This window comes from Microtus pennsylvanicus, chromosome 2 (assembly GCF_037038515.1).
Source record: "Microtus pennsylvanicus isolate mMicPen1 chromosome 2, mMicPen1.hap1, whole genome shotgun sequence".
NCBI classification, from domain to species: domain Eukaryota; kingdom Metazoa; phylum Chordata; class Mammalia; order Rodentia; family Cricetidae; genus Microtus; species Microtus pennsylvanicus.
Window position 1 is genome coordinate 152,965,045 of NC_134580.1, and position 23,647 is coordinate 152,988,691.

The window sequence follows — 23,647 nt, forward strand, 5'->3', positions numbered from 1 at the left end:
CTATGGAGCCACCAACAAAGACAAAGACAAAGGTGGAGCTGTAGAGCCTGACAGAGAAGCATGTGCTCTCTCACCACCTCATCAGGTCTCTTCCTGCCTGTCACTGCTGCTTTGGTGCCTCCCCTCTCCATGTCTGTGTGATACCCAACTGTCCTCAGGTGCAGTGCAGATGTCTCATTGCAACTGTGTCCTCAGCTCTAGTGAGCCAGCCTGGCTGTCCTCAGCTCTAGTGAGCCAGCCAGTCCTGGCCAGACAGTTGAGGGCTTTGGGTGTCTTAAGCTGCACCTTAAACCTTGCTAAATTTTTTGGTTTTTTGTTTTGTTTAGTTTTGTTTTTTTGTTGTTGTTATTTTGTTTGTTTGTTTGTTTTGAGACTATATGTAGTCCTGGGACTCCCTCTGTAGACCAGGCTGGCCTCGAACTCACAGAAGTCCACCTGTCTCTGCTTCTTGAGTGCTAGGATTAAAAGCATGTACCAGCACTCCTTTTTTTTTTTTTTAATCATTTTTTTTTTTAAAGGTGTATTTCAATTGTTTGGTTCTTTTTTATTTATTTATTAATTATGTATACAACATTCTGCCTCGATGTATGCACGCACGCCAGAGGAGGGCGATAGATCTCAGTACAGATGGTTGTGAGTCACCATGTGGTTGCTGGGAATTGAACTCAGGACCTCTGGAAGAGCAGCCAGTGCTCTTAACCTCTGAGCCATCTCTCCAGCCCCCTTTTTTAATCATTTTTGTATGTTAGTGGTTCTTTTTACCTGTATATGTGTATACCACATGTGTGTGCCTGGTGTCCATGGGGTCAAGAAGAGGGGGCCAGATCCCCTGGAAATGGAGTTACAGGTCACCATATGGGTGCTGGGAATCAGACTTGAAAGAATAATCAGTGCTCTAACCGCCGAGCTGTCCTTCCAGCATACTGCCTACCCTGATAAGTTTTAAATAGCAGTTCTTAATATTCCTAGCTGTGAGCCAGCTATAACCGTGTTTGCCTTTAAGACCAGCACTTGAGAGGCAGAGGTGGGCAGATCTCTGAGGTCAAGGCCAGCCTGGTCTGCATAGTGTGTTCTAGGTCAGCCAGTGTTACACAGTGAGAACCTGTCTTGTTTTGTTTTGTTTTGTGTTAAGGGTTTTTGGATGGGAACTGTTAATCCTGGGGAAAACTGAGGCAAGCCAGTCCTTTCATGTATGGTGCTGTGTGAAGCCACCTGGTTGCTCTACCCTATATAGCTCCAGACCACTGGGGATTATGGCTAGTGAGCAGAAAGTGCCTTGGCTTTGTGACCACAAAACAAATCCTCTTACTGAAGAAGAAATCTGTGAATGTTTGGATCCTCAGTAAGTCTGATTATGATATACTGGGCCACAATGAGCTAGGTACTGCCTTCTCATTGAGCACAGACCTGGGCCAGGGGCCAGGCATGTTTGGTAGGTAAGAGAGCTGGGTATGTGCTCAGGCCTGCTTCTTCTCAGCCAGCTTTGGGATAAGGGACATCGCAGTCTTAGCCTTCCACTCCATGAGTGGCAGCATTGCAGAAAGTTTCGGTACACCGTTGTCCTCCAGACTGGGCTCACCCCTCCAATTACTTCTCCAGAGGCACAGTAGGTATCCCCAGGCATCTTGCGTCCCAGGATGGTTACCTATGTGTGACTGTTGTGTCTGTGACTTCTTGCTGTCTAGGTCTGCTGTACACCCACAGCCAGGCCACTCAGCCATCCTGTCTTAGAGCATGCATTACCCCCAGTGTAGGAAGCCTGGCCCCTACTAGGCAGATTGCTCTCTGCTGACCAGCAAGGGCCTTCCAAGAATCCACTCTACTTCCCACTGAGCTCATCCTCAGCTCTAGTCACAAGAGAAGGCCCTGCTATTCCCAGACCTGAACCTAGAGGGCTCATGTGAACAGTATAATCTCTGTTCTCCACTTTGTTGATAAAAGGGATATCTCCCTTATCCATGCCTTTTGGAACATAGACCTGCTTGCCCAATGGTTTGGAATCTCTTTAGCAGCTGTTCCAAAGGCCCCTGGTACCTTCCCTGACCCATCCTGATACTGTGCTAAGTAGATCCTTGCTAGCATGTTCCTCAGCAGTTGAAAAGGTGTCTGGTGAGTTGCTTTTCTCTCGACTGCTTCTAGCATAATTGTCGGTGCTAGGAGTTCTTGTCAGGACATGGGAATGAGCACAGAAATGCTGCTTGTCTCAGAGCTGGGTGCTAGTCAGATTTTTGTCAGACAAGAGAAGGTTCCACCAGAGGTAGAGCTTGAGGCTTCTAGACTGGCATCCTTTCTTTCCCCCCTGTTGCTAACCTGGGTCAGACACGTAGTGGGCACTCACACTTCCCCTTAACCCACCCCACCGTGCTTGGGTTGCAGAACCAGTCTTAGTCTCCTGGGATTCTTGTTGATTCTTTTTCTCTTTATCTCCCACAAACCTGTCTGGTGTTTTAGGACCGGTTGATGTGTTAGTCTGAGACGTCTTTTGTTCTTTAAATTTAGATTTTTGTGTTGTGGATTCTTGGAGAAATACATGAGTTCCATGGGGTCAGGGAGCCCTGCTCTTCCCTCATGTGGTCAGTTTACATTGTTGTGTGTGTTTCTAAACTCCCCATGCAAGGCCCAGGAAGGAATGAGTTAAACCACTTCATCCCTTCAGATGGTGATGAGAATGATGAAGGCAACTCAGGAGTCTAGGTAGACACAGATATGTTCTGAGAGAACACGGGACCCTGTTCACCTGGCCCAAGTGGGAAGCCAGTCCCTGGAGCTACTAGAGATACAGAGATTGGCACAATGGTTCCTTCCACAGCCAACAACAGGTCCAGTGGACAGTGGGTGGAACACAGTGCCTGGAGCTTCTCACACAGGCAGGGAGGGGCTTCTCCTCACAGCATACCCCTGGATAAGAGTTTGGAGTTGTCGGATTAGCTGGAGGCAACAGGGAGACAGTGAAGGAGGGTCTACCTATTAGGAAGGTCATTGGGAAGCTACCTTTGCAAGGTCTATGTAAAGAGGTCCTCTTGAGGGAAGTCAGAACCATGAGTAACACTTCCACCTGTCTCTTATTTACTTCTGTTACCTGTGGGTGTGGTTTTTCACTGTGATGTGCTTCTTTGATATGGCTGTGTTTCTCACTGATTTGTAGGCTTTGTAAGTCCTGTGTGCTCACCTCAGATGATAGGCGTATCTTATATTTTCTACCTGCCTTTTCTGTCTTTTGGTAGACTTGATGAAAAGGTTTCCTTGCTGCCGGAGGCTTTGTTGCTCTTGCTCATGCTGCCTAACCCATGCCTTTGGTTTTTGAAATCTTCTGTAGAATTGTGTGGGTTTGTATATGGACTGGACATCTATCCACCATTCCTATAAAGAGCACAGGTGGCCGATGTCTGCTTTTATTCAGCTCTTCTGCTCTTTGATCTCTTGTTGCTTTACTGTTTATTTTCATTTGTTGTGGTGAGTTCTGATTCTGTATGTTCCCAGTCAGATGGATTTGGGGAGGTCAACTTTGAATGTTGAGCTTCTAGATTAATCTGGAGTACCAAGAGGTACTAAAGAAGAGTGAATTGAGTTAGTAAGGGCTGTATAGGCTGCTGCATTCCTTATATGTGCAAGTGGCTCCCAGTAGGAGAACCCCAAGAGAGCTCTGGAGCCATTTTAAGGGGGGTACAGCAGGGATAAACTACTTCCCCTCAGCCTGGGTCTGTTGTCTAGTTTCATGGTTGGGCAAATGAGGCCCCTGAACATTGAGTTACAAGGTGGACTTAGAGCAAGGTGAAGTAGCCTCGGGCTCTTGTTTGCTGGGCTAAGAGACCTTAGTTTCCATCTCAGCATGAAGGTGCTTGGGATCTTGCTATGTTATCTTGCCTTTCAGATTGTGTTCAGTGTGGACCCTCCTGAAGGCAGCCCTGGTTCTTTGGTGGGGCTGGGTATCTCACATTCTTACAAGGTAAGAGCAGCTTCCAGGATGTGTATTAGTATAGAGGTCTCGAACCTGTGGGGGTGTTGTCTAGGACTTGGGCGGGCATATATGTATGTGTGTCCTTCTAGGTACACATTCACCCTGAAACCAGCCACCGGAGGGCAGCTCAGCGGTCAGATGCCTGGAGCACCACTGCATCTAGGAAACAAGGTACAAACTTGAACTGTAGGAAGTTTTCTACTCTGCCCAGCCTTTGCATACTAGTACCATGATACACGGAGTCCTGTACACTGTGACCACCATGGAGTCCTGTACACTGTGACCACCATGGAATCCTGTACACTGTGACCACCATGGAGTCCTGTACACTGTGACCACCATGGAGTCCTATACACTGTGACCACCATGGAGTCCTGTACACTGTGACCACCATGGAGTCCTGTACACTGTGACCACCATGGAGTCCTGTACACTGTGACCACCATGGAGTCCTGTACACTGTGACCACCATGGAGTCCTGTACACTGTGACCACCATGGAGTCCTGTACACTGTGACCACCATGGAATCCTGTACACTGTGACCACCATGGAGTCCTGTACACTTGTGACCGCCGACGGCCAGAGACCTGGGGGGGGGCTGAAAGCACTGTTGCCTATCCAGAGTCACCTCGTGGGGCAGTGGCAGAACCAGGGCCCGGCAAGGCCTTCCCTCCTTGGCTTAGGGCACACTTCTATGAATTTTGTTTATTTATTTACTTATCTATTTTGGTTTTTTGAAACAAAGTTTCTCTGTGTAGCCCTGGCTGGCCTTGAACTCACAGAGATCTGCCACCTCTGCCTCCCAAGTGCATGCCACTACATCCTAAGGCTGCTTTGTAACTTACAGGTTGCAGCCTTAGCAGAAGCAGTCCAGTGGAGCTTGTGTGGATGCTGTTGTTTAAGTTGTTCTGGCCTAGAGGGAAGAAAGGGTAGAGGTGTTGAGTGTTGAGTAGGAGCTCTGGTGTGATTCTACCCCCAGGGGCCTCCCTACTGTACAAAGTACCCACTTCCAAGCGAAAACTGTCCTTCATGATAGCGACGCCTTTGGAAGCTGGTGGTGCTCAGGTTCTGGGGTGATTTCTCACCTCCTTCCCTGGAGGGTGTTGATGGGCAATGAGTTCATTGAGGTTTTTGACAGCCTCAAGTTCAAGCAGGCCAAGTTCCAACCTAGGAAGGAAATCGTCTCTGATGGCACCTACCTTTCCCTTCAGTGACTCCTAAGTTGTGGTGTTTTAATCTTTGGAACTTCAGAGACCACTGGGAATGAGCAGTGTGGATCTAGTCAGTGACCTTGCCTGTTGCCGATGTGACCAGAGTCTGGGAATTTGATTCCCTTTTTAGCAGTTATGTTTAAATGTCAAGAGTTTGGATGTTTTTCCCTCCTGTGTAATTTTGGCAGAGTAATTCCCAAGTCCAGTGCCACATGTCATGGTTTCTACAGATGTCTTTGTATCTGCCAGTATCCTGGGTCAACCTCTTCTTGCTTTCTGGACCCCTGAGAGGGACTAGATTATAGGCTAGGCTCAGGCCCCAGCTCAGACCGTGGCTTTTGTCCATATTGTGTACCTATGCGGCTGTAGGTAGCTTGCTCTCTCAACACAGTAGATGAGGACGGTGGACCCCAGTCTTATCTTTATACCTAATTCTCCTGCAGGGAAGGTGCTGAGCTACTGGTGCTTCAGTCCCAGCCACAGCATGCGTGAACTTGTCTGCCAAGGAGTCCGCACCCTCATCCTCACCAGTGGCACACTGGCTCCCCTGTCCTCCTTCGCTCTGGAGATGCAGATGTATGAACCACCTCTGGCTGGAACCTGGTGGATGGGGGTAGGGATGTTGGCCTGTACGCCAGGGCTTCCTGTGGTCCAGCGTCCTGAAGGGTCTCAGACCTCGGGTCTTTTTATTATCTGTTTCTTCCGGCCATTCCCAGACCATTTCCTGTCCGTCTAGAGAATCCCCACATCATTGATAGGAACCAGCTCTGGGTGGGGGTTATCCCCAGAGGCCCTGATGGTGTCCAGCTGAGCTCTGCCTATGACAAAAGGTAAGGAGGACTGCTGGTTTGGGGGCCTTTCTGTAGTGTTGTGGATTACTGAGATCTAGGTCTCTCATGGCAGTAACCTCTATTGTACAGGTTTTCCAATGAGTGCTTATCTTCCTTGGGAAAGGCTCTGGGTAAGTACTACTTCATACAATTCTTTGTTCCTTCCTTAGGAAACCCTGTTCATAGTTGGTCTGGTCCTAGACCCTCTACGCTATTCCATCCCATGGGGTTTAGGGACCTGGTACTCCCCAGTTTCCATTTCTGAGAACCAACAGGGTCCTCAGCCATCTTCTAAGCTTTGCCTAAACCACAGCTGTGACACTTCCAGGCAATATCGCTCGTGTGGTGCCCCATGGGCTTCTGGTCTTCTTCCCTTCCTACCCTGTCATGGAGAAGAGCCTGGAGTTTTGGCGGGTGCGTTCCCTTACATGTATTCCTGAGAGATGGCGCTCCCAATATGACTGAAAGTCTGGGCAAGGTAGTTGGGCAGAGCCATGATATAGGCTGTGGCCACTGCCCTCACCTGTCCGTTCACATCCTGGCTTTTCATCACAGGCACAAGACTTGGCCAAGAAGGTGGAGGTGCTGAAGCCTCTGTTTGTGGAACCCAGGAACAAAGGCAGCTTCTCAGAGGTCTGTGACAAACTAGGAGTCAGGTTGTGCTTGCCTCTCTGGCTGGCTCCAGGCTGTTCTGGGCTGTGTTACCTCTTAGTAAGCCCCTGCTATGGTCTGGCATGTAGATAATGGCAGCTCGTCTTCCTGCCTGAGTCCTTGGGGTTCCCTGTGTTTTCTGGAAACTCTGGGCAGGCTCTGGGTGTTGGGTGTGCCTCTCTAGTGATGGGATCATGAAAATGCTTTCAGAACCCTTGTGTCCCACCCAGCTGAGTCCATCCTTCTCAGAAAATAAGATTTGGGTATCACTTGAGAAGAACAGGAAACTAAACTTGGCTGGCCATCCTTTTCATCTAGGTCATTGATGCCTACTACCAGCAAGTTGCTTCCCCTGGGTCTAGTGGAGCCACCTTCTTAGCCGTGTGCCGGGGAAAGGTGAGGTCTCTGCAGGTCATCTTCATTCCTATCTGTTTTCCTTGCATAGGCTAAAACAAGACTCCTGCCTTGGGTCTTACATCCAGTAAAGTAAGTTAGTAATGAGCCCTAATAAGGGCCCTACTGGGCACTAATAGCCAAGGCCAGAGTTAGGCAGGAGGTTCTGAGTGGCAGAATTGACTTGCACTTGACTGTAGAAGGAGGCCGCTTGTTGGCTCCCAGCCATCCTGCTAGCTTAGACCTGAAATAATCACACAGAAACCGTATTAATTAAATCACTGCTTGGCCCATTAGCTCTAGCTTCTTATTGGCTAACTCTTTACATGTTAATTTAACCCATTTATATTAATCTGTGTATCGCATGCCATGCCATGTTGCTGTGGTTTACCTGGTAAAGTTCCCAGCGTCTATCTCCTGACTCCACCTTCTTTCTCCCAGCATACAGCCTAGTGTCTGCTCTTGCCATAGGCTCAAACCAGCTCTTTATTCCTTAACCAATAAAAGCAACATATAGACAGAAGGACCTCCCACACCACTTGTCCATGTAATACCTGGGATCGGTGGCTGAAAGGGTTAGGACATGGGTAGACCCCCATGTTGGCAGAGACTGTGCATTCTTTTCCTGGCTGCTCAGACCCAAAGAATCACACAGAAGAAACTGTATTAATTACAACACAGCCAATAGCTTATGCATATTTCCAACTCTTGTATCTTAAGTTAGCCCATTTCTGTTAATCTGTGAATCACCACAAGGTTGTGGCCTACCAGTAAGGTTCTGGTTGGCGGCTGGTATCTTTCTCCTTTGGCAGCTACACGGCGTCTCCTTGACTCTGTCTACTTTCTCAATATCCTCAATATCTCTGTTTGGATTTCCCGCCTGGCTGTACGCTACCAAACCACTGGCTGAAACAACTTCTTTAATAACCAATGGTAAGAGCCTGGTGGTGGTGGTGCACACCTTTAATCCCAGCACTCTGGAGGCAGAGGCAGGTGCATCTTTGTGAGTTCGAGGTCAGCCTGGTCTACAAAAGCTAGTTCCAGGACAGGCTCCAAAGCTACAAAGAAACCCTGTCTCAAAAAAACAAACAACAACAACAACAACAACAAAAAAAAACACAAAAAAACCAAAACCAAACAAACAAAATACCAATGGTAATAAAACATATTCATACCATACAGAGGGGAATCCCACATCATCTATTCTGTCTAAATAAAAAGGAGGGTTTTAACTTTAACATAGTAAAATTACATATAACAAACAAGACTTACACTTATAGTATTTATATGTGCTTTATCTTCAGCCTATGGCAGGGCAGAATAAAGACAGGCAGGAAATCTAAACAGAGATATGGAGAGAGTAGGTGGGGCCAAGGAGACACCATGTAGCTGCCGAAGGAGACAAACGCCCTGCAACTTTACTGGTAGGCCACAGCCTCGTAGTAATTCACAGATTAATAGAAATGGGTTAATTTAAGATGTAAGAGTTGGCTAGAAATATGCCTAAGCTATTGGCCAATCAACGTTGTAATTAATACAGCTTCTGTGTGATTATTCATGGCTGGGTGGCTGGGAAATGAACAAGCAGTCTCCTTTGACACCCTAAGCCGAGGTGGAGACCATCAGGGGAGAGGAGAGCCTATTTCCTATGTTCTAGGCCAGTGAAGGGCTGGACTTCTCAGACATGAACGGTCGTGGTGTGATTGTCACGGGCCTCCCATATCCCCCACGAATGGATCCCCGTGTTATCCTCAAGATGCAGTTCTTGGATGAGTTGAGAGCCCGGAGTGGAGCTGGAGGTCAGGTGAGATACCACAGTTCTGGGTGAGCAGGGAACTTTGGGGATCAAGGACCCTAATAACCAAAATTCTTTCCTTTTTAGTGCCTCTCTGGCCAGGAATGGTACCAGCAACAGGCATCCAGGGCTGTAAACCAGGCAATTGGGAGGGTTATCCGCCACCGCCATGACTATGGGGCCATCTTCCTATGTGACCACAGGTACAGGAGGGCTCTGTGGCCACCCGCATATCCTTCTACTTTCTAGACCCTAGACTCTCTTTCCCGTGTGAGGCCTATAGCAACCTTTCTGGCCCTGCCAGCAAATACTAGTCCTCCACTTTGTGGCTTGAGTGTAGTGGCCATAGGGGCAGGGATGGCCCTTCGTCTGTGTGGTAGAGGACCTGAGCTGATTGCCATGTATTCACCCTCCAGGTTCGCCTATGCTGATGCCAGGGCCCAGCTGCCCTCCTGGGTGCGCCCTTACCTCAAGGTGTATGACAACTTTGGCCATGTCATCCGAGATGTAGCCCAGTTCTTCCGTGTTGCTCAGAAAACTGTGAGCTCCAAATGCCCAGTTGACTTGCTGGGGTCCCTTCTCTGAGGAGCAATGGATGTAAGCCTTCTCATCTTATAATTCTACAGATGCCTTTGCCAGTTCACCAGGCTATGACCTTGAGTGTAAGTGAGAGAGAATCTGCTGTCAAGGAGGCTACATTGTCCAGCCCTCTTCTCTCCACCAGGAAAGCCATGAGCTTGGATGTGCATGTGCCCAGCCTGAGGCCCATAGGTGTGTGGGGTTGGGTATAAACCACACATGACAGACAGTATCCTTGCTTCTTGGTAAGCATTCTGTCAACACATTTCTTTAGGATTGTCGGCTTCTGGAGACTCTGAGAGCAGCCTGTGTGTGGAGTATGAGCAGCAGCCAGTTTCTGCCCAGCAGAGGCCCGTGGGGCTGCTAGCTGCCTTAGAGTACAATGACCAGAAGGCTGAGACATCTGAGAAGGAGCAGGTATGAGGCAGGGTGAGGGTGCCTGGCACGAATATGGCCTTTCCAGCACACAGCTGGGCAAGTGAGAGATTTCAGCACCTCTGCTGTACCATGCCTTATTCCCCAGGCCCTGTCTTCCATGATGCCACCACCGTATCTTTGGGGTGTCAGTCTGGTACAGTTCGCCCCAAATCTAGCACATCCTGCCCCCTGCTGTGCCCAAAGCTGACCTTTCTTTTTCCATCCTGTGTTGTGTGAATGGAGTCTCGAGCTCCTTTTCCTCGGAGGCCTTTGCCCAAAAGCCTGTGAGTTCCTAGGTCTTCCCTCCATCCCTGCTCGGACAGTCAGTTACCACAACCTGTCCTTCCTGTGGCTCTCACTGCTACCTGCAAACAACAAAGGCAAGTGACAGGGCATAAAAGGGACAGGATCTCAGCACCGCCACCAGGGTTAGGGATGAGAACCCTCCCTTCATCCTTCTGTTCTGGACACAGGCAAGGATCCTAGAGACCCAAAAGGATATCACAGGTGCTTTGGGAATTCTGGATTTGGTTTGGGACCACAGCTGTATTTCCCTCAGGTACCTGGCTCCTCCACCCTGTCTCTCCAATGTGAGAAGAGGCCGTCTGTTGAGCAGAGAGGAGGAAAGAGGAAGGTCAGGCTGGTCAGTCATCCGGTATGTCAGCCACTCCTGCAGCCAAGCTAACTGCTTGTAGGCATATGTGGGAATTTTACCTCTGGTGCCCATTGCCCCAACCAAGTAGAGGGTGTGATTAGATTTGAATGGCCATGATGTTGATAACCTAGGGACTCTAATTTGCCATTCTTTAAGAGGACAACCCTTCTTTCCCCTGTGTTTTTTAGTTTTTAGAGGGTCACAAAAAGGCTGGCCTTGAACTCACTATGTAACCAAGAATGACTTTTAACTCCTGATCCTCCTGCCTCCACCTCCCAGGTGTTGTGATTACAGGCATGTGCAATGCTCACCCTGCTCAAGAAACTTTTCCAGCCCTGCTCAAGAGATTTTTGTCTTTTTCTGCTGGAATCCGGCCTGACCCTTAGGCCCATTTTATTTGAGGGTTATTTGAGGTCGTGGTTTCCTCTACTATAAGAGCAGAATGGCTTGGCACTGGCTTTTCCTGAGTATGGACACTGAATTATCTGTATGAGGAGGTGCAGTGTTCCTAGTTTCCGGTGAAAAATTAAGTTATAGCCTGAGCCATTAACCCCTTGTCTGCTGGAAATCCCCAAGTGTGGTGGCTTTTGTCCTTATCCTGCTTGTGAGAAGAATCAGACAGAGCCCAGGAAGTAGACTATCTGGGAAGGGCCTAAGCAAACGGTAGGCGTGGGAGCTGCCTTGGTTTACAAGTTCTCTGCAGGTCTGAGATGTGCAGACCTAGGGTTGAACCTGTTGAGAAGTGTTCTCCAAACATGTGCTGTGGGGCAGCAAGCTACACAGGCTCCTATAGTTTCCTGGGTCCTTCGGTGAGGTTTGAGATGGGCCTAAGCTTCACCACACACCAGAGCTGGACTTTGGTCTCCAGCAGCCCTCTCTGCTTCTTGTCCCAGTAGATGGTTCACAGGCAGTAGCCTGAATGCAGGTCATTATCCCCTGGCCCTAGACTCTGTCGTGCCTCCAAGGCAAGAGGGAAGGGCTGACTCTGATAGGACTTTTGATCATTTGTCTTGCAGGAGAAACCAGTAGCTGGCACACAAGAAGACAGAGCCAAACTGTTCATGGTAGCAGTGAAGCAAGCATTGAGCCAAGCCAACTTCAACACCTTTACCCAGACCCTACAGCATTATAAGGGTTCTGATGACTTTGAAGCCCTAGTGGCTTCTCTCATCAGCCTCTTTGCTGAAGACCCTAAGAAGCACACTCTATTTAAAGGTACCCTCACCTTCAAAATTCTGCTATAGGGCTAACACCACAGTGGTGGGGTGGAACTGGTTCTGAAGGCTACTAGGGCCCAGGGTTGTCTCTGTTTCCTAGAGAAAGGTCCTGGTGGGCAGGCCATGGTCCGCAGAGCCCCAAGCCCATCAGTCACAGTGCATGGAGCCCATAAACTCAGACATCTATTCTTTACAGGCTTCTACCAGTTTGTACGACCTCACCACAAGCAGCAGTTTGAAGACATCTGCTTCCAGCTGACAGGCCAACGCTGTGGCTACCAGCCAAAGCATGGCCTTCCCTTCCGAGAACAAGCACAGTCAGCTGCGGACCCCACCAGTGAGCAAGGCCCCAGACTAGACCCTCAATCTTAGATTTGCAGGGCAGTTTACACCTGAGATGGGCATAGTAGACATCCCTAGGGTTTTGCTTGCCTAGATCAGCCAAGCTGATTCTGATTCTGTTGCCCAACAATAGCAGTATCTGTTGGATGAACTCTGTCTCCTAGCCTAGGCATCCAAGAGATCTTCCCCTGGGGAATTCATGCTAGAGTCTTGGCAGCTGGGTACCTGTCCTACTTCTGTCCTGACTGAATAGCTGAGCTGGCCCCTGCACAGAGGCAGTGCCTGTTCCAGTGCTTGCTGCAGGGCAGGTGTGGCAGAGGGACTTTATTCGATTGGGGGAAATTCACCTTTTGGTGAGGTTCCTAATGTCTGTACTTAGGCCCCTGAGTTGGAGCCATTGTCTGGGCACTCAAAGCCAGTTGGGTGGGTCTGTGATGTGGTCCCTTTCCTGTCTGAGGAGTGTGAGGTCTAGTCTTAGGAGCATATTTCTCCAGGAAGGAGAGTGTCAAGAACCTAAACCAACTTTGTCTGAAGGTATAGGTAGACAGCTGGATCCTGGGGAGCACCTGAACCAGGGGAGGCCTCACCTGTCTGCCCATCTGCCTCCTAAAGGTACTAAAGACCTCATGTGGGACTTAAAAATCTGTGAAGAGTTGCATTGGACTGTTTGATTCTTAAACCCATTTGTCCTGAGCAGCTGACAGACTCTACAGGGATATCTGGGAGGAAGCGGAATGGGGAGGGACTCCCAGTAACTTCTTTCCCACCAGGAGACCTCAGCAATTGTCCAAAAGTGGGGTATACAGTAGAGAAACCTGGCCAGCCTGCTGTGAGTGCCTACCTATCCGACATCCGCAAGGCTCTGGGACCTACAGACTGCAGCCAGCTTATGGCAGCTCTGAGGGCATACAAACAGGATGATGACCTGGGCAAGGTGCTGGCTGTGGTGGCTGCACTGACTACTGCAAAACCTGAACACTTATCCCTGCTACAGAGTATGTAGTCCTTGAATGTGAGGCATAGGTTCTAGAGAGAGGGCGGTGTAGGGGCTGTATGTAAGAAGTGCAGAGCCTAAACAAAAGTTCCCCGCAGGGTTTGGCATGTTTGTGCGTCCCCACCACAAGCCCCAGTTTCGGCAGACCTGTGTGGACCTTCTGGGCTTGCCAACCACAAGCAAGGGCTTGGAGCTACCAGGTCCCAGGGAAGAGAGCACAACTGGGCCTTCTGAACTCTCCGAGGACACAAAAGCAGGTGAGGGCCCCCTTGATGACTCCCTCCACCCTTGCCGTGCCACACTGTGGCCCTCACACTCAGGAGCGAACAGGAGGGAAACACATGCTTCTTACATTGCTGTCTGTAGGTCCTTCAGTGTCCAAGAAACCTGAGAAGACCCAGAGTAAGATCTCATCCTTCCTTAGACAGAGGCCAGTCCAGAGTGTGAAGTCTGATGGTTCTACCCCAGTGAAGCTTATGAGGCCTGATCGGAGTAAGCGATAGGGGCAACAGGGACTGCTGGTTATAGCAGGGCCCTGGGACTGTGCTCACTCAGACCTCCTGCAGCAGTGTTTGTGTGCCCAGCCTGTGCAACTGAAGACACAGCGCTTTTCCAGTGCCCCTCCTGTGACTTCTGCCGCTGCTGGGCCTGTTGGCAACTGCAACTCCAGGTTGGGGTCTGACCCTCTCCAGCCCATCCGGCATCTCCCCAGGTGGTGGGCTGGGGGCCTAGGGTGTGCACTTGGCCAGGCTGCAGTGCCTATCAGGTATCTCTACAGGCCTCTAGAGTGTGTCCAGCTTGCGGTGCTGTTAACAGGAAGCAGAGCATTACTCAGGTCTTCTGGCCGAAGCCCCAGTGATGTGACAACTGGCTGGTCCACTGCAAGTCTTTACCATCTAATGGATCTGAAACCTCAGGGCATGATGGGTGGGTCTGCTAGATGCCTTCTTGCCGGACATTTTGAGCGCCCAGGGCTGTTCAATAAAACCAATTGACAGGATGGTGTTCATGCCTCGGCTTACACAATTTGAGTGTCACAGAGGTGCTAAGTATCCTGGTACAGTTCCAGGGCAGCCAAAGCTACAGACTCTGCCTCGAAAAAGAGAGAAGCAATGCCAGATAATGGTGGCACACACTTTTAATCCCAGCACTTGGGAGGCTGTCTTTGAGTTTGAGGCCAGCCTGGTCCAGGGCTACACAGAGAAACCTTGTCTCAAAAACTGAAACACGGGAGGACAGCTATCTGGGAAGATCCCTTCTTGCAGACCTGCAGTGTTCTGTGTCCAGCCAGCTTCTAAACTGATGGGGGGGGGGGGTCACTCCTTCATCCTTTCACCAGCCAAGCCTCAAAGCCCTTATGGGAGGTTCCAGGACTTATCTATATGAAATTGTGCAGCCTAACTACACTGGAAGCCGGGGTGCTTATGTGTATATGTGTACTTTCCCCATGGGCTTGAGCATGGGAGTTCTTAGCTTTCATCTGGCACTGGCATGGAGTGAGACTATAGGAGCTTAGGACTTAGAAGATAGACCCCAAATATTCCCCAATCCTGCCCTCTTCTAACAGGAATACTCAAGAGGGGCCTGCGCCCTACCGGCACCTCAGCCAGCTGCTCAAGTTCAGAGCAGTGCTGTCCTCACTGTAACTGCTCTGCCCTGGCCTTGGTTTGGTCTTCAACTTTACACAGTTCTTCCTTACTTTGTAGACAGGGTCAGAACCCTGGAAAGGCTCTGTTAGCCCAAGGAGATGAAAATGTCAGGTGTCAGTTCCAAATACATGTTGGCCCTGCTTAACCTTTTCCAACAGAGGGCTCCGGGGACTTTGATCAGGCAGTCTAGCCTGAAAGCCCTTCTTTGAATAGCCCTGTCCTTTGTTTCCATGGGCATTTTGTTCTTTCATGCCTTGTTTAATGTTCTTTGTTTAGTTCTTTGAACTTAGCAACCCATTTGGTCTCTCCTGACTTCTTTGTATGAGCTCTGAACAGACAATCATGGAATTTTGACTTTCTGGAACATTTCTTTTAAAGGGTTGTGGTGACTGCAGCAGGCCCTGGTAAACCCAGGAAAATGGGGTTCACCACTATCACAGGAGGCCCTGCAGCCTCTGTAACAGCTCTCCAATGAGAGTGAAGTTCAGGATTACACGCTCTGTTGCGAGGCTAGGATGCCTCATCTGTAGAGCTGCTAATGGAACAAATTTCTTGTGACTGGCTAACTCTGTACTGTATATAGGACTTTATTCTATGCTCCCAATCAATGTCACCCTAACCTGACACCTCTTCATTTTTTGCTGTGTTTTGAGACAGGGTTTCTCTGTGTAACAGCCCTGGCATTCGCTCTGTAGACTAGGCTGGCCTTGAACCCAGAGATACGCCTGCCTCTGCCTTCCAAGTTCTGGACTTTTTATAAAGCTATTCATTTCAGAAAGATAGCTGTTCTCAATTTGCAGCTCTGTCCCAAAGGTCACTCCATGAAGCTCCTAATCTTGCTCAATGTTCACAGAATTGAGGGGAGGTGGCCAGAGAGACATCTTGAATGTCTGATGCCCCATGCTAGACTTCCCCTTGGTTTGTCCATCTTATGAGCAGCCTATTCTTTAATTTCCAGGAGGATCCTCTAGGAAGAATTCAACCCAGCTCATAGGAGAGACCTATGGGATAGGACCTCTCCTTGAATCAGAGTACCCACTGCCCTCTTCCTGATTCATCTTTTCAGCCACTCCTCCCAACCCCCCTTGAAGAGGATGACCTTGGACGAGGAGCCACTAGGTCTTGAACCCAAGGCTTAGCCACAGCTACAAACCTCCCTGGGAGCTCCTGCTCAGCAGGCATTCTAGGGCAGCAGCTTCTGGCTATAATCACCAGACAGTGGGGAACCAGTGTTTGACTGCTGGAAGGGATGATTGGACAGGAGACACTTTTTATTTTACAACCTTATCCTGGCCACATGAGGAAGAATTTAACCTAGTAGGCTTAGTGGGCAGGGCTGCTGCCCCCCAGGAATCCGCACCTCACACCCATCCAGCACTTCACTGATGTGGACCCTGTAGGGACCGAGCCCACCTGCACTAGCTATAGCAACACCTAATAACCTGGTGAAAGGTGTGCCCTCAGGACACCACACAACCTGAGTATGGGAGCACTGAAGTGTACACTCAGCGAGATTTCTAGATCAGCTTTCTCCTTTGGAGATAAATCAGAGAGAATAAGGGAAGTCAGACTTCCCAGGCAGGTCTACTGATCCCTGTCTTGAGACTGTATCAAAACCTAGTAGAAAGGTGCCCCCACACCTATAATTCCCACAGGTACAGGGAAGGAGGCAAAGGGTTCTGGGTTAACATAGGTTACAGAAAACTCTTGTCTCACACACACTCAACTCCAAACAAAACAACAAGGGGCCATGCTGGCCTCTGGAATGTGGGCTAAGTCTTTCTCCAAGTGGGGTAATCCTGGCCATTCCCACCTTTTACATGGGCAAGCTGGACAAAGCAGCTGCCAGAAACAGACCTCCCATTTCAAGCAGGATGCCCTCAAACTCCATTTTGGAATGGGCCAACAGGCAAACCTAGGGGTAGCCTCACCCCAACCCCTCCTTACAGGTTTGGGAGGGTCCCAGATCTGGAATGGGGTGGAATGGGAGGTAGGGCATCTAGAGCTGGATGACCTGTGTGCCCCCCATTTGTCTCTGGATACCTACATTTTCCAGACACAGAGAAAAGTTTGTCTTAGAGAAAACATAAAGCGAATAAACGAATGAACAAACACAGCCAGCTCAACCCCAGCATCGGTGGCACACAGCCAGCAGGGAGTACTCTTCCAACACCAGGGATGAAGAGTCCCAAGACTGCAAAGCTGGCATTGCTTATGTGATGTCCCTCTGCCGTGGTGGCCGGTGAACGTTCCTCACGACACACTTCACCATCCATTCGATGCCCTCTCGAACTCCTTTGCTGTGGAGACAGTATGTGTGAGGCAGGGCTAGCCTTGGTCCTGAGAACTCTAGAGAGTGAGGCCTCAACTCACCCCGTGAGAGCAGAGCAGGCCTGGGTCAGACAGTCTCGTCGGCCAATCTTGCAGGTACAGTCACTGAATGCAGTCTTGATGTCAGGAATAGAGAGGCAGGTCTGACAGGGGAGGCGAGACTCTGAGATACTTCCACTACCTAGCTCCATCCAGCTTGTTTGTTCACTTGGGCTTCAGGAAGGCCGCAGTCCCTCAGTAGAGGTGAGCCCGCTGCACCTGGTCCAAGTCTACTGTGGACGGCTTTGCCCAGGGCTTTAGGGAACCTACACACAGCTCTCAAGAGAACATCCTATACCTCCCCCAAGAACAACCCCCAGAGCATCTATCAGCACAACATTGAACTAAGTCAGGAGCTCTAGTGCCAAGTGAGGAAGGGTCCAGGGTCCTGGGGTTGAGAAGCCTTGGTAGTATTCAGTGGCTTCTCTGTTCCCCTTTCCATCTAAGGAAATGCCCCGAGTTCCTTAACCAAGTACCGAGACCTCTATTACTAATTTTGGGACAGAGATGGAGTGGGGGGAAGTCCTCAGGAAAATGAACGGAGAACAGGTCATGTTAGATGTAACTAGGTAGATACACAGGGCCGCAGAAAAATGAAGCTTCCTTGGCCCTCTAGCTACTGGTTGCTACCATGTCCTCCATGGTTCTTTCTGTACAGAACCCCTTTTGTAAGATGGTGGGAACTTTGTGTGGCCAGAAGTCCAAAGGGAAGTAGCACCTCATCTCAGAAGATACCCATTGTCTTTCCCCTCCACTCCCACTTTAAAAGCTAAAGATTTGTTTTTTATTATCTATAGGAATGTGTCGGGGTGGGGTATGTACAAACGAGAACAGGTATCTACTAAGGCTAGAGGTGTCAGATCCCCTGGAGCTGCAATCCCAGATGGCTGTGAGCCACCTGACATGGGTACTGGGACTCAAACTCAGGTCTTCTGGAAGGGCATACATGCTCTTAATCTCTGAGCCATCTCTAATGCCCCCCACTCCACTTCTTTGAACCCAGAATTTTCTCCCAGGTCTTGCTCTAGGCCCCTTACTCCCAGAATCCCTGGGGATGCCCACAGACACAAGCCCCTGGTCCTCCCTTGGGAAAGAAGATGGATCTGCACTCTTGACTGTAAGATCCTCTAGTAGGAACATGCCTGGTGGCAGCTCTGGTGACACCAAGAAAGGAACTGAAGTTGGCAAGGTAGGGATCCTAAGGGTGTGAAGGAGGGGCCCAAGAAGGGCAGAGAGAGGTTGGGATGGAAGGTAGAGACACTAGGTTCTGGAATCTGGAGGCATACAAGTCCCTTTCTTTACAGTGGCAATAGAGGCCCTACAGCAGCTTTGTGGGGCTCACCTCCACATCCTGCTTGTTGGCCAACACCAGGATGGGGACACCGTCCAATGCTTCACTCGAAACCACCTTCTCTGAGGAAAGCAGGAGAGGTGGTGCCTTGCACCCTGTATCCTGTTTGTGACTGCAGGCTCTGCCCAGGCCCAAAGGTGTGTGCAGACAGCTCCCTTCCACCCTTTCCCTCACAAACTAGACAGCCCAAGCAACACAACTGAGGCGTTTTTTTGGCATTGGCATCAGGTGTAAGCCCAGCCTCCCTTAAGGAAAGTTCCAGACGAGGGAGGATCCAGATTAGACTGGTACACACCCCTTGGTGTGCCCCTCCCCACACGATTCCCTAGATGTAGGTCTTCCCATCTTTCTCTCCCTCCTCGAGTGGCCATGCCACACTCACCAAATGCCTCTTTGGATTCTGACAGTCTCTCCTCATCAGTGGAGTCAATGACATAGATGACACCATGGCACTCTGCATAGTACTAGAAGGAAGAGGAGGGAGTGGGGGCTACAGGTGAGACCTTGTGTCACAACCACCAGAAGAGGCCCACAAGAGGGAGTGGTAAAAACTTTGCTACCCCAGGCCCACAATGAAAAAATTGGCACAACCCAGTGGGAAGACTTGCAAGGAAGCGTTCTGGGGCTAATTTAGTGGTAGAGATAACATTGCACCTTTGAGGAAGGCTCACTGGTTCTGGCAGGTTCATCTACTTCCTCCTGCTCACGGGCTGCTCTTGAGAACTCACCTGCTGCCCATGCTGAGTAAAGGGTAAGAGACAGAGCTAGAGGTTGCGAAGCTAAGAGGCTCACGGCTGAGGTCAGCACTGCCTAGGAAGCTATCCTGCCTGAACAAAAATGACAGTACTGATCTCAGGTTAGACGTAGGCTTCCAACAACAAGGACGAGGAATGGACAGCACTCCTAAGGAAAACAGATGGGGCAAGGTAAGCGTAGGGATGAAGACATTGTATGAGCTCCTATGCCAATCAGAAAAATGCCTGTCAATATGGGGCAAACAGCATACACTTGCCACTTCATATCAGGATCACACTGGGAGAAATCAATACTGACTGGTAAAATAATGTGCTACAGACAGGGTAGGATGTATACCACTGAGGTTGTATGACAAGTAAGAAAGAAACACTACACCCAAGTCAGTAAAACTCCCTTCCTACTCGCATTTCCCATGGAGTACTAAAGGCCAGTCCCAGGTCCTTTCTGCAGGGCTTTGTAGCCAGACTCATCCAAATAGCTCCAACCTTGCAAAGGGTCTGGCACAGAAGCTGCTAGCTCTCAAGGCAAGACAGTGGGTTAGCCTATTGCTAGAGGCCTGAGAGCAGGCAGGTCCTACTGTAGAGGCATTTATGATAACAGTGGATGATATAAGGGTTACAGCAAGCCCAGTGAGTCAGCAGGCAGCACTAGTTCCAGAGGTCGTCAGGAACGTCTTACGTGATTAGGCACAAGACTTAGAGTCACCCATCACATCCACAGGCATAAGGTCCAACAGCTGCCAGAGAGATGAGAGAGGCATACTAACCTCAGCTGAGAAGTCACACCTGTGGCTATGAATGTGCGCTGGGGGAGGGGCAAAGAGACCTGCATAACCAGCAGAAGGAAACACCTTTAGCTAGACATGGGACAGACCAGAGACAGATAGCCCACCTGGTCTGCTTGTGTGAGAAGTGATATAAGCCTGGCATGTGCACAGATCTATGGACAAAAGCACTCTGCTTGGTCAGCAGAGTAGGTACCAAAGCCTAAGGCAAAAGAAGCAGCGACATGGTGACTTGGTTTCTATCTCAGGGTTCACCAGAGCAATGTCAAGAGCAACTGGCCCATTGGTGGTGGTGTGCTAGACTGAGTGGCAGACCAAAAACTTATCAGTATAGGTTCCGTTCACCAAGGCCAACAGAGCCCCTGCTAGGCACTTCACTTGATAGGGCAGCATGGCTAAGTCCTATGAAATACCATCTCTTAAGAAAGTCAGGGGGAACCAGAATACAAGCATGTCTCCTTAGCAACAACATGAGACACTGGGCCACAGTCTTATGTCAACTGACTTTCCTTTCAGCAGAGGAGACTCAAGTCACAAAAACACAGCCTGTCGCCCTAGCAGGACAGACAGCATTGGGCCACAGTGCCCGTGTGGTAGCACTATTGCAGAATACCAGGATGAGAAACCTTCCTAAGGTGCTACGTTCAGGCCAGGACACAGCATCCAGGAACCAAGGTAAGACAAGAGGCCCTCTTCCTGACCCTCCTAGTAATCTAGAAGCAACTCTGCTGCACATCTTTACAACCCCAAGTACTATAGGGATCAAGGGTAAGGGAGAGTGGGTCCTGTCCACCAAAGCAACAAGCCCAGCAGAGCCAAACATGGCTACCTAGTGGGCACACTGGGTGGGCTCCATTTGCTCAAAGATAACTGCCCCTGATTGGCTGGAGACAGGATGACAGGTGACTCAATCAGCCATCAGGAAGTCACATCATGGCCAGCTGACAAGGTTGCTGTCTACCCTCCTCCTGGAAGGGGCCTCCCAATGTGGGGTACATATCTAAGCAGTGCACAGACAATCACTCTGGCTGTCCATCGCAAAGAGCAGTGACTGGTGACTTAGAAGATGGCAGGCTTGGGGTCCTAGCCGGCTCTGCTAAGTTCCCTCTCTGCCACCATCCTGGTGATGACCCCAATACACATACTCTGCATCTCACTGTCCACTTCATGACCTAACCTGTGACAAGATGGTCACTGATTTGATTCCCCACCTGTGTCTCATGTTTGGAGGTGCCAATTTACATCACTGCCCCCTAACGAGGCTTGTCCTCTCTGTCCAACCTGGTGGCCATCAGAGACCTTCTGCATATAGGATAAGTTATAGCAAGAAGAAACACCTTAGGAAAGCCCAGGAAAGAACTGGGAGCGAAACTGGCCCTCGGTTGTAATATATGGCTGCTGGGAAGCATGACAGTAGCCGAAGCACCTGTACCACAGCACTGGGCTGCACCAGATAACCGTGCCAACTCACAGGGCAGGAGACCACTGAAGGAAAGTCAGGGCTTGTTCTACACAGTGCTAGATCTAGTACCTGGCATAGGCTGAGTGGAGGAGACGCCAGCGTAGGAATGTATATAGAGAGAAGTCTTAGGAACGCTAAAACAATGCCCAAAGAAGAGGCAGGTGCTATCTGCTTCTGAGAAAATCCTTCTCAGATGGGAAAGAGACCATCTGGAAGAACCATGAGAAGCTAGAATGAGGTAGACAGATTCACCAGGAAACAAAAGATTTGTACACTCCCTATATATGATCTCTGCCATTTCTGTCTGCCTCTAAGGGCAAAGGTTATAGAGTTCCCCAGTCAGGACTCTACACTGACTACCCTGGTGAACAATGCTTCTTTCTTTGGGATTGACAGTGGCCTCGTCAGGAAAAGGCTAGGTTGCCTATGGGAGCTTTTCTGGTACCACTTCTATGTTGATTCTGACCCCGGGTTTTGCCAGAGTGAGACAGAAAGCAACCTAGGATAGGACTGAAGAGAAAACCTTTGGACAGGGCCAACGAAATGGCTCAGCAGGTAAAGGTGCTTGCTATGCAAGCCTGACAATCTGAGTTTGATCTCTGGATCCCATGTAAATGTCAGAAAACAGACTCTACAAAGTTGTCCTCTGACCTCTACATGTATGCTGTGATAATCCTCTACCCCCAATAAAAAGTAATTTTTTAAAATGAGAAAATCTTCAGGGTAAATGTGGACAACAGGCACGCTCATTGAAGAAGAGGCTAAGAGAAGCCATCTAGAGAAAGACAGCAGGAAGCAGAGTTTGTCTTACCTTGTCCCACAAAGACTGCAGCTCTTCTTGCCCACCTAAGTCCCAGAACATGAGACGAGCCTTCCCCACGTCCACAGTGCCAACTGGGGAAAGGACAGAATGAGCTAGCCCCTGACCTTAGTCTTTACACAGAAAGTCCCAGCTCTTCCTGGGATAAGGCAAACCCTTCAGGTACCAATCCCAGAGAATGGAGAGACCTGGCCAGCTGGGCTGTGGAGCCTGCAGCACCCACCTCTAAGGGACCCCTAAGTTCATATGCCTAAGGTGCCCCCTTACTGTTTAGACCCACGGTGGTGGTGATTTTAGATAGACTCATCCCCTTGTAGTTCTTGTTAAACCGTGTTTTTGATTGTTCCAAGAAGGTCTGAGGAAAGAAAAAGAGATGGTTATAGTGGCAGCTAAAGCAGTTTTCTGGTGTCTTTCCTAAATATCCCTTCGCACCCATACGCTTTGGGAAAATTCAGGCCTCCACACCCACACGCTTTGGGCAACTCTGGGCTTTCACATACATACACAAACACATGCTCACGAACCTCTGCCTGTTGAATGCTCTTTGGGAGGCTGGTGGCAACTAACCTGTAGTCTTGGGTGGGGGTTAGATTTCCAAAGAAGAAAACATAAGGCAGGGAATAGGACTTGGTTATGGAATAGGCACCTACTGTCTTCCCAGCATTGTCCAGGCCCAGGATCAGGATGCAGTATTCGTCCTTCTGGAACATGTACTTGTACAGCCCCGAAAGCAGCGTATACATCCTTCCCTGGCACCCTGAGAAACGTCAAGGTGTGTACCGGGGGCATTAGCCTCGGGCCCGCTTCATCGGTGGTCCGTCGTCTATCCAGCTAGCTTTCAGATGTGGAGCCTCGTGGCGTGGCTCATGACTCCTTGCGCCCTGTTTTATACGATTCCCGACCCCGCCTCCACCGCCGACCACCTGCTCTAAACTGGGTCACTCCCACTTCGGAATACACATCATCATCCCTGAAAAACCTGCCGCGGCCTACCCTGCTCTGCCTTCCTAAGGCTCCTCTTTCCGGACCCTCCACTCAGCACTAGGAACTACGACTGTCGCAGGTTCTAAGCCAGCGACCAGAGTCTAGGGTGCTCACAAGAGGCAGCGCTTCTGCCGTCGGCCGGCTTCGGAACCCCGCCGCTGCCGGGTCCCCAGAGCCTCGGAACCAGCCGCCGAGGTCGTTTCCGTCCCCTCCCGTAGGATTTTGGAACCCGGGTCCCTCAGCCTGGCTGAAACCCACCTCCACCTGCCCAGATCCGGGAGCCTCAGCCGCCGACGCCGCGCTGCAAGCCCCACCGACCTCACGTTGACCCTGCGCGGTGCCGGACGGGACACAGACCGGCGGCCCAAGTACGGGCGGAACCATATCCCAGCGGCCCCCGCGCGCCCCAACCTGGCAGCTCCGGAACG

The 23,647-nt window shown here is 50.1% G+C and overlaps 2 protein-coding genes across 13 annotated transcripts in view; one reads left to right on the forward strand and one right to left on the reverse strand.

Annotated features, from left to right (window-relative positions):
* Rtel1 (regulator of telomere elongation helicase 1) overlaps positions 1-14,051 on the forward strand; it is a 36,624-nt gene extending 22,573 nt beyond the window's left edge. For 4 of the 9 annotated variants that reach the window (XM_075963379.1, XM_075963380.1, XM_075963384.1 and 1 more), the window contains 22 exons: positions 3,872-3,946; positions 4,048-4,129; positions 5,614-5,746; positions 5,887-6,000; positions 6,091-6,131; positions 6,329-6,414; positions 6,556-6,633; positions 6,970-7,047; positions 8,702-8,848; positions 8,927-9,042; positions 9,256-9,379; positions 9,466-9,610; positions 9,693-9,835; positions 10,395-10,490; positions 11,507-11,705; positions 11,904-12,044; positions 12,584-12,661; positions 12,820-13,044; positions 13,142-13,300; positions 13,410-13,535; positions 13,610-13,713; positions 13,822-14,044. In XM_075963379.1, the coding sequence (XP_075819494.1) occupies positions 3,872-3,946; positions 4,048-4,129; positions 5,614-5,746; positions 5,887-6,000; positions 6,091-6,131; positions 6,329-6,414; positions 6,556-6,633; positions 6,970-7,047; positions 8,702-8,848; positions 8,927-9,042; positions 9,256-9,379; positions 9,466-9,610; positions 9,693-9,835; positions 10,395-10,490; positions 11,507-11,705; positions 11,904-12,044; positions 12,584-12,661; positions 12,820-13,044; positions 13,142-13,300; positions 13,410-13,535; positions 13,610-13,713; positions 13,822-13,902 (2,571 nt within the window). In that variant the 3' untranslated portion in view covers positions 13,903-14,044. Of the gene's footprint in view, positions 1-3,871; positions 3,947-4,047; positions 4,130-5,613; positions 5,747-5,886; positions 6,001-6,090; positions 6,132-6,328; positions 6,415-6,555; positions 6,634-6,969; positions 7,048-8,701; positions 8,849-8,926; positions 9,043-9,255; positions 9,380-9,465; positions 9,611-9,692; positions 9,836-10,394; positions 10,491-11,506; positions 11,706-11,903; positions 12,045-12,583; positions 12,662-12,819; positions 13,045-13,141; positions 13,301-13,409 lie in introns of all 9 variants that reach the window. The other 5 variants (XM_075963382.1, XM_075963381.1, XM_075963387.1 and 2 more) reach the window with 3 other exon arrangements.
* Positions 14,052-14,163: 112 nt separating this feature from the next.
* Arfrp1 (ARF related protein 1) lies at positions 14,164-23,640 on the reverse strand. 4 transcript variants are annotated; one of them, XM_075963399.1, is made up of 8 exons: positions 23,478-23,640; positions 22,803-22,992; positions 22,503-22,590; positions 22,227-22,309; positions 18,796-18,877; positions 18,405-18,475; positions 17,066-17,166; positions 14,164-16,992 (listed from the first exon to the last, which is right to left on the reverse strand). In XM_075963399.1, the coding sequence occupies exons 3-8, from the start codon at positions 22,540-22,542 to the stop codon at positions 16,905-16,907; spliced, it is 465 nt and encodes a 154-aa protein (XP_075819514.1). In that variant the 5' UTR covers positions 22,543-22,590; positions 22,803-22,992; positions 23,478-23,640; the 3' UTR covers positions 14,164-16,904. The 4 variants fall into 4 exon arrangements, 3 of the variants coding, with proteins under 3 accessions (XP_075819514.1, XP_075819512.1, XP_075819513.1); XM_075963397.1 differs by having other exon boundaries at positions 22,886-22,992; positions 23,478-23,613; XR_012909752.1 differs by lacking the exon at positions 18,405-18,475 and having other exon boundaries at positions 22,886-22,992; positions 23,478-23,613.
* Between the last annotated feature and the right edge of the window lie 7 nt (positions 23,641-23,647).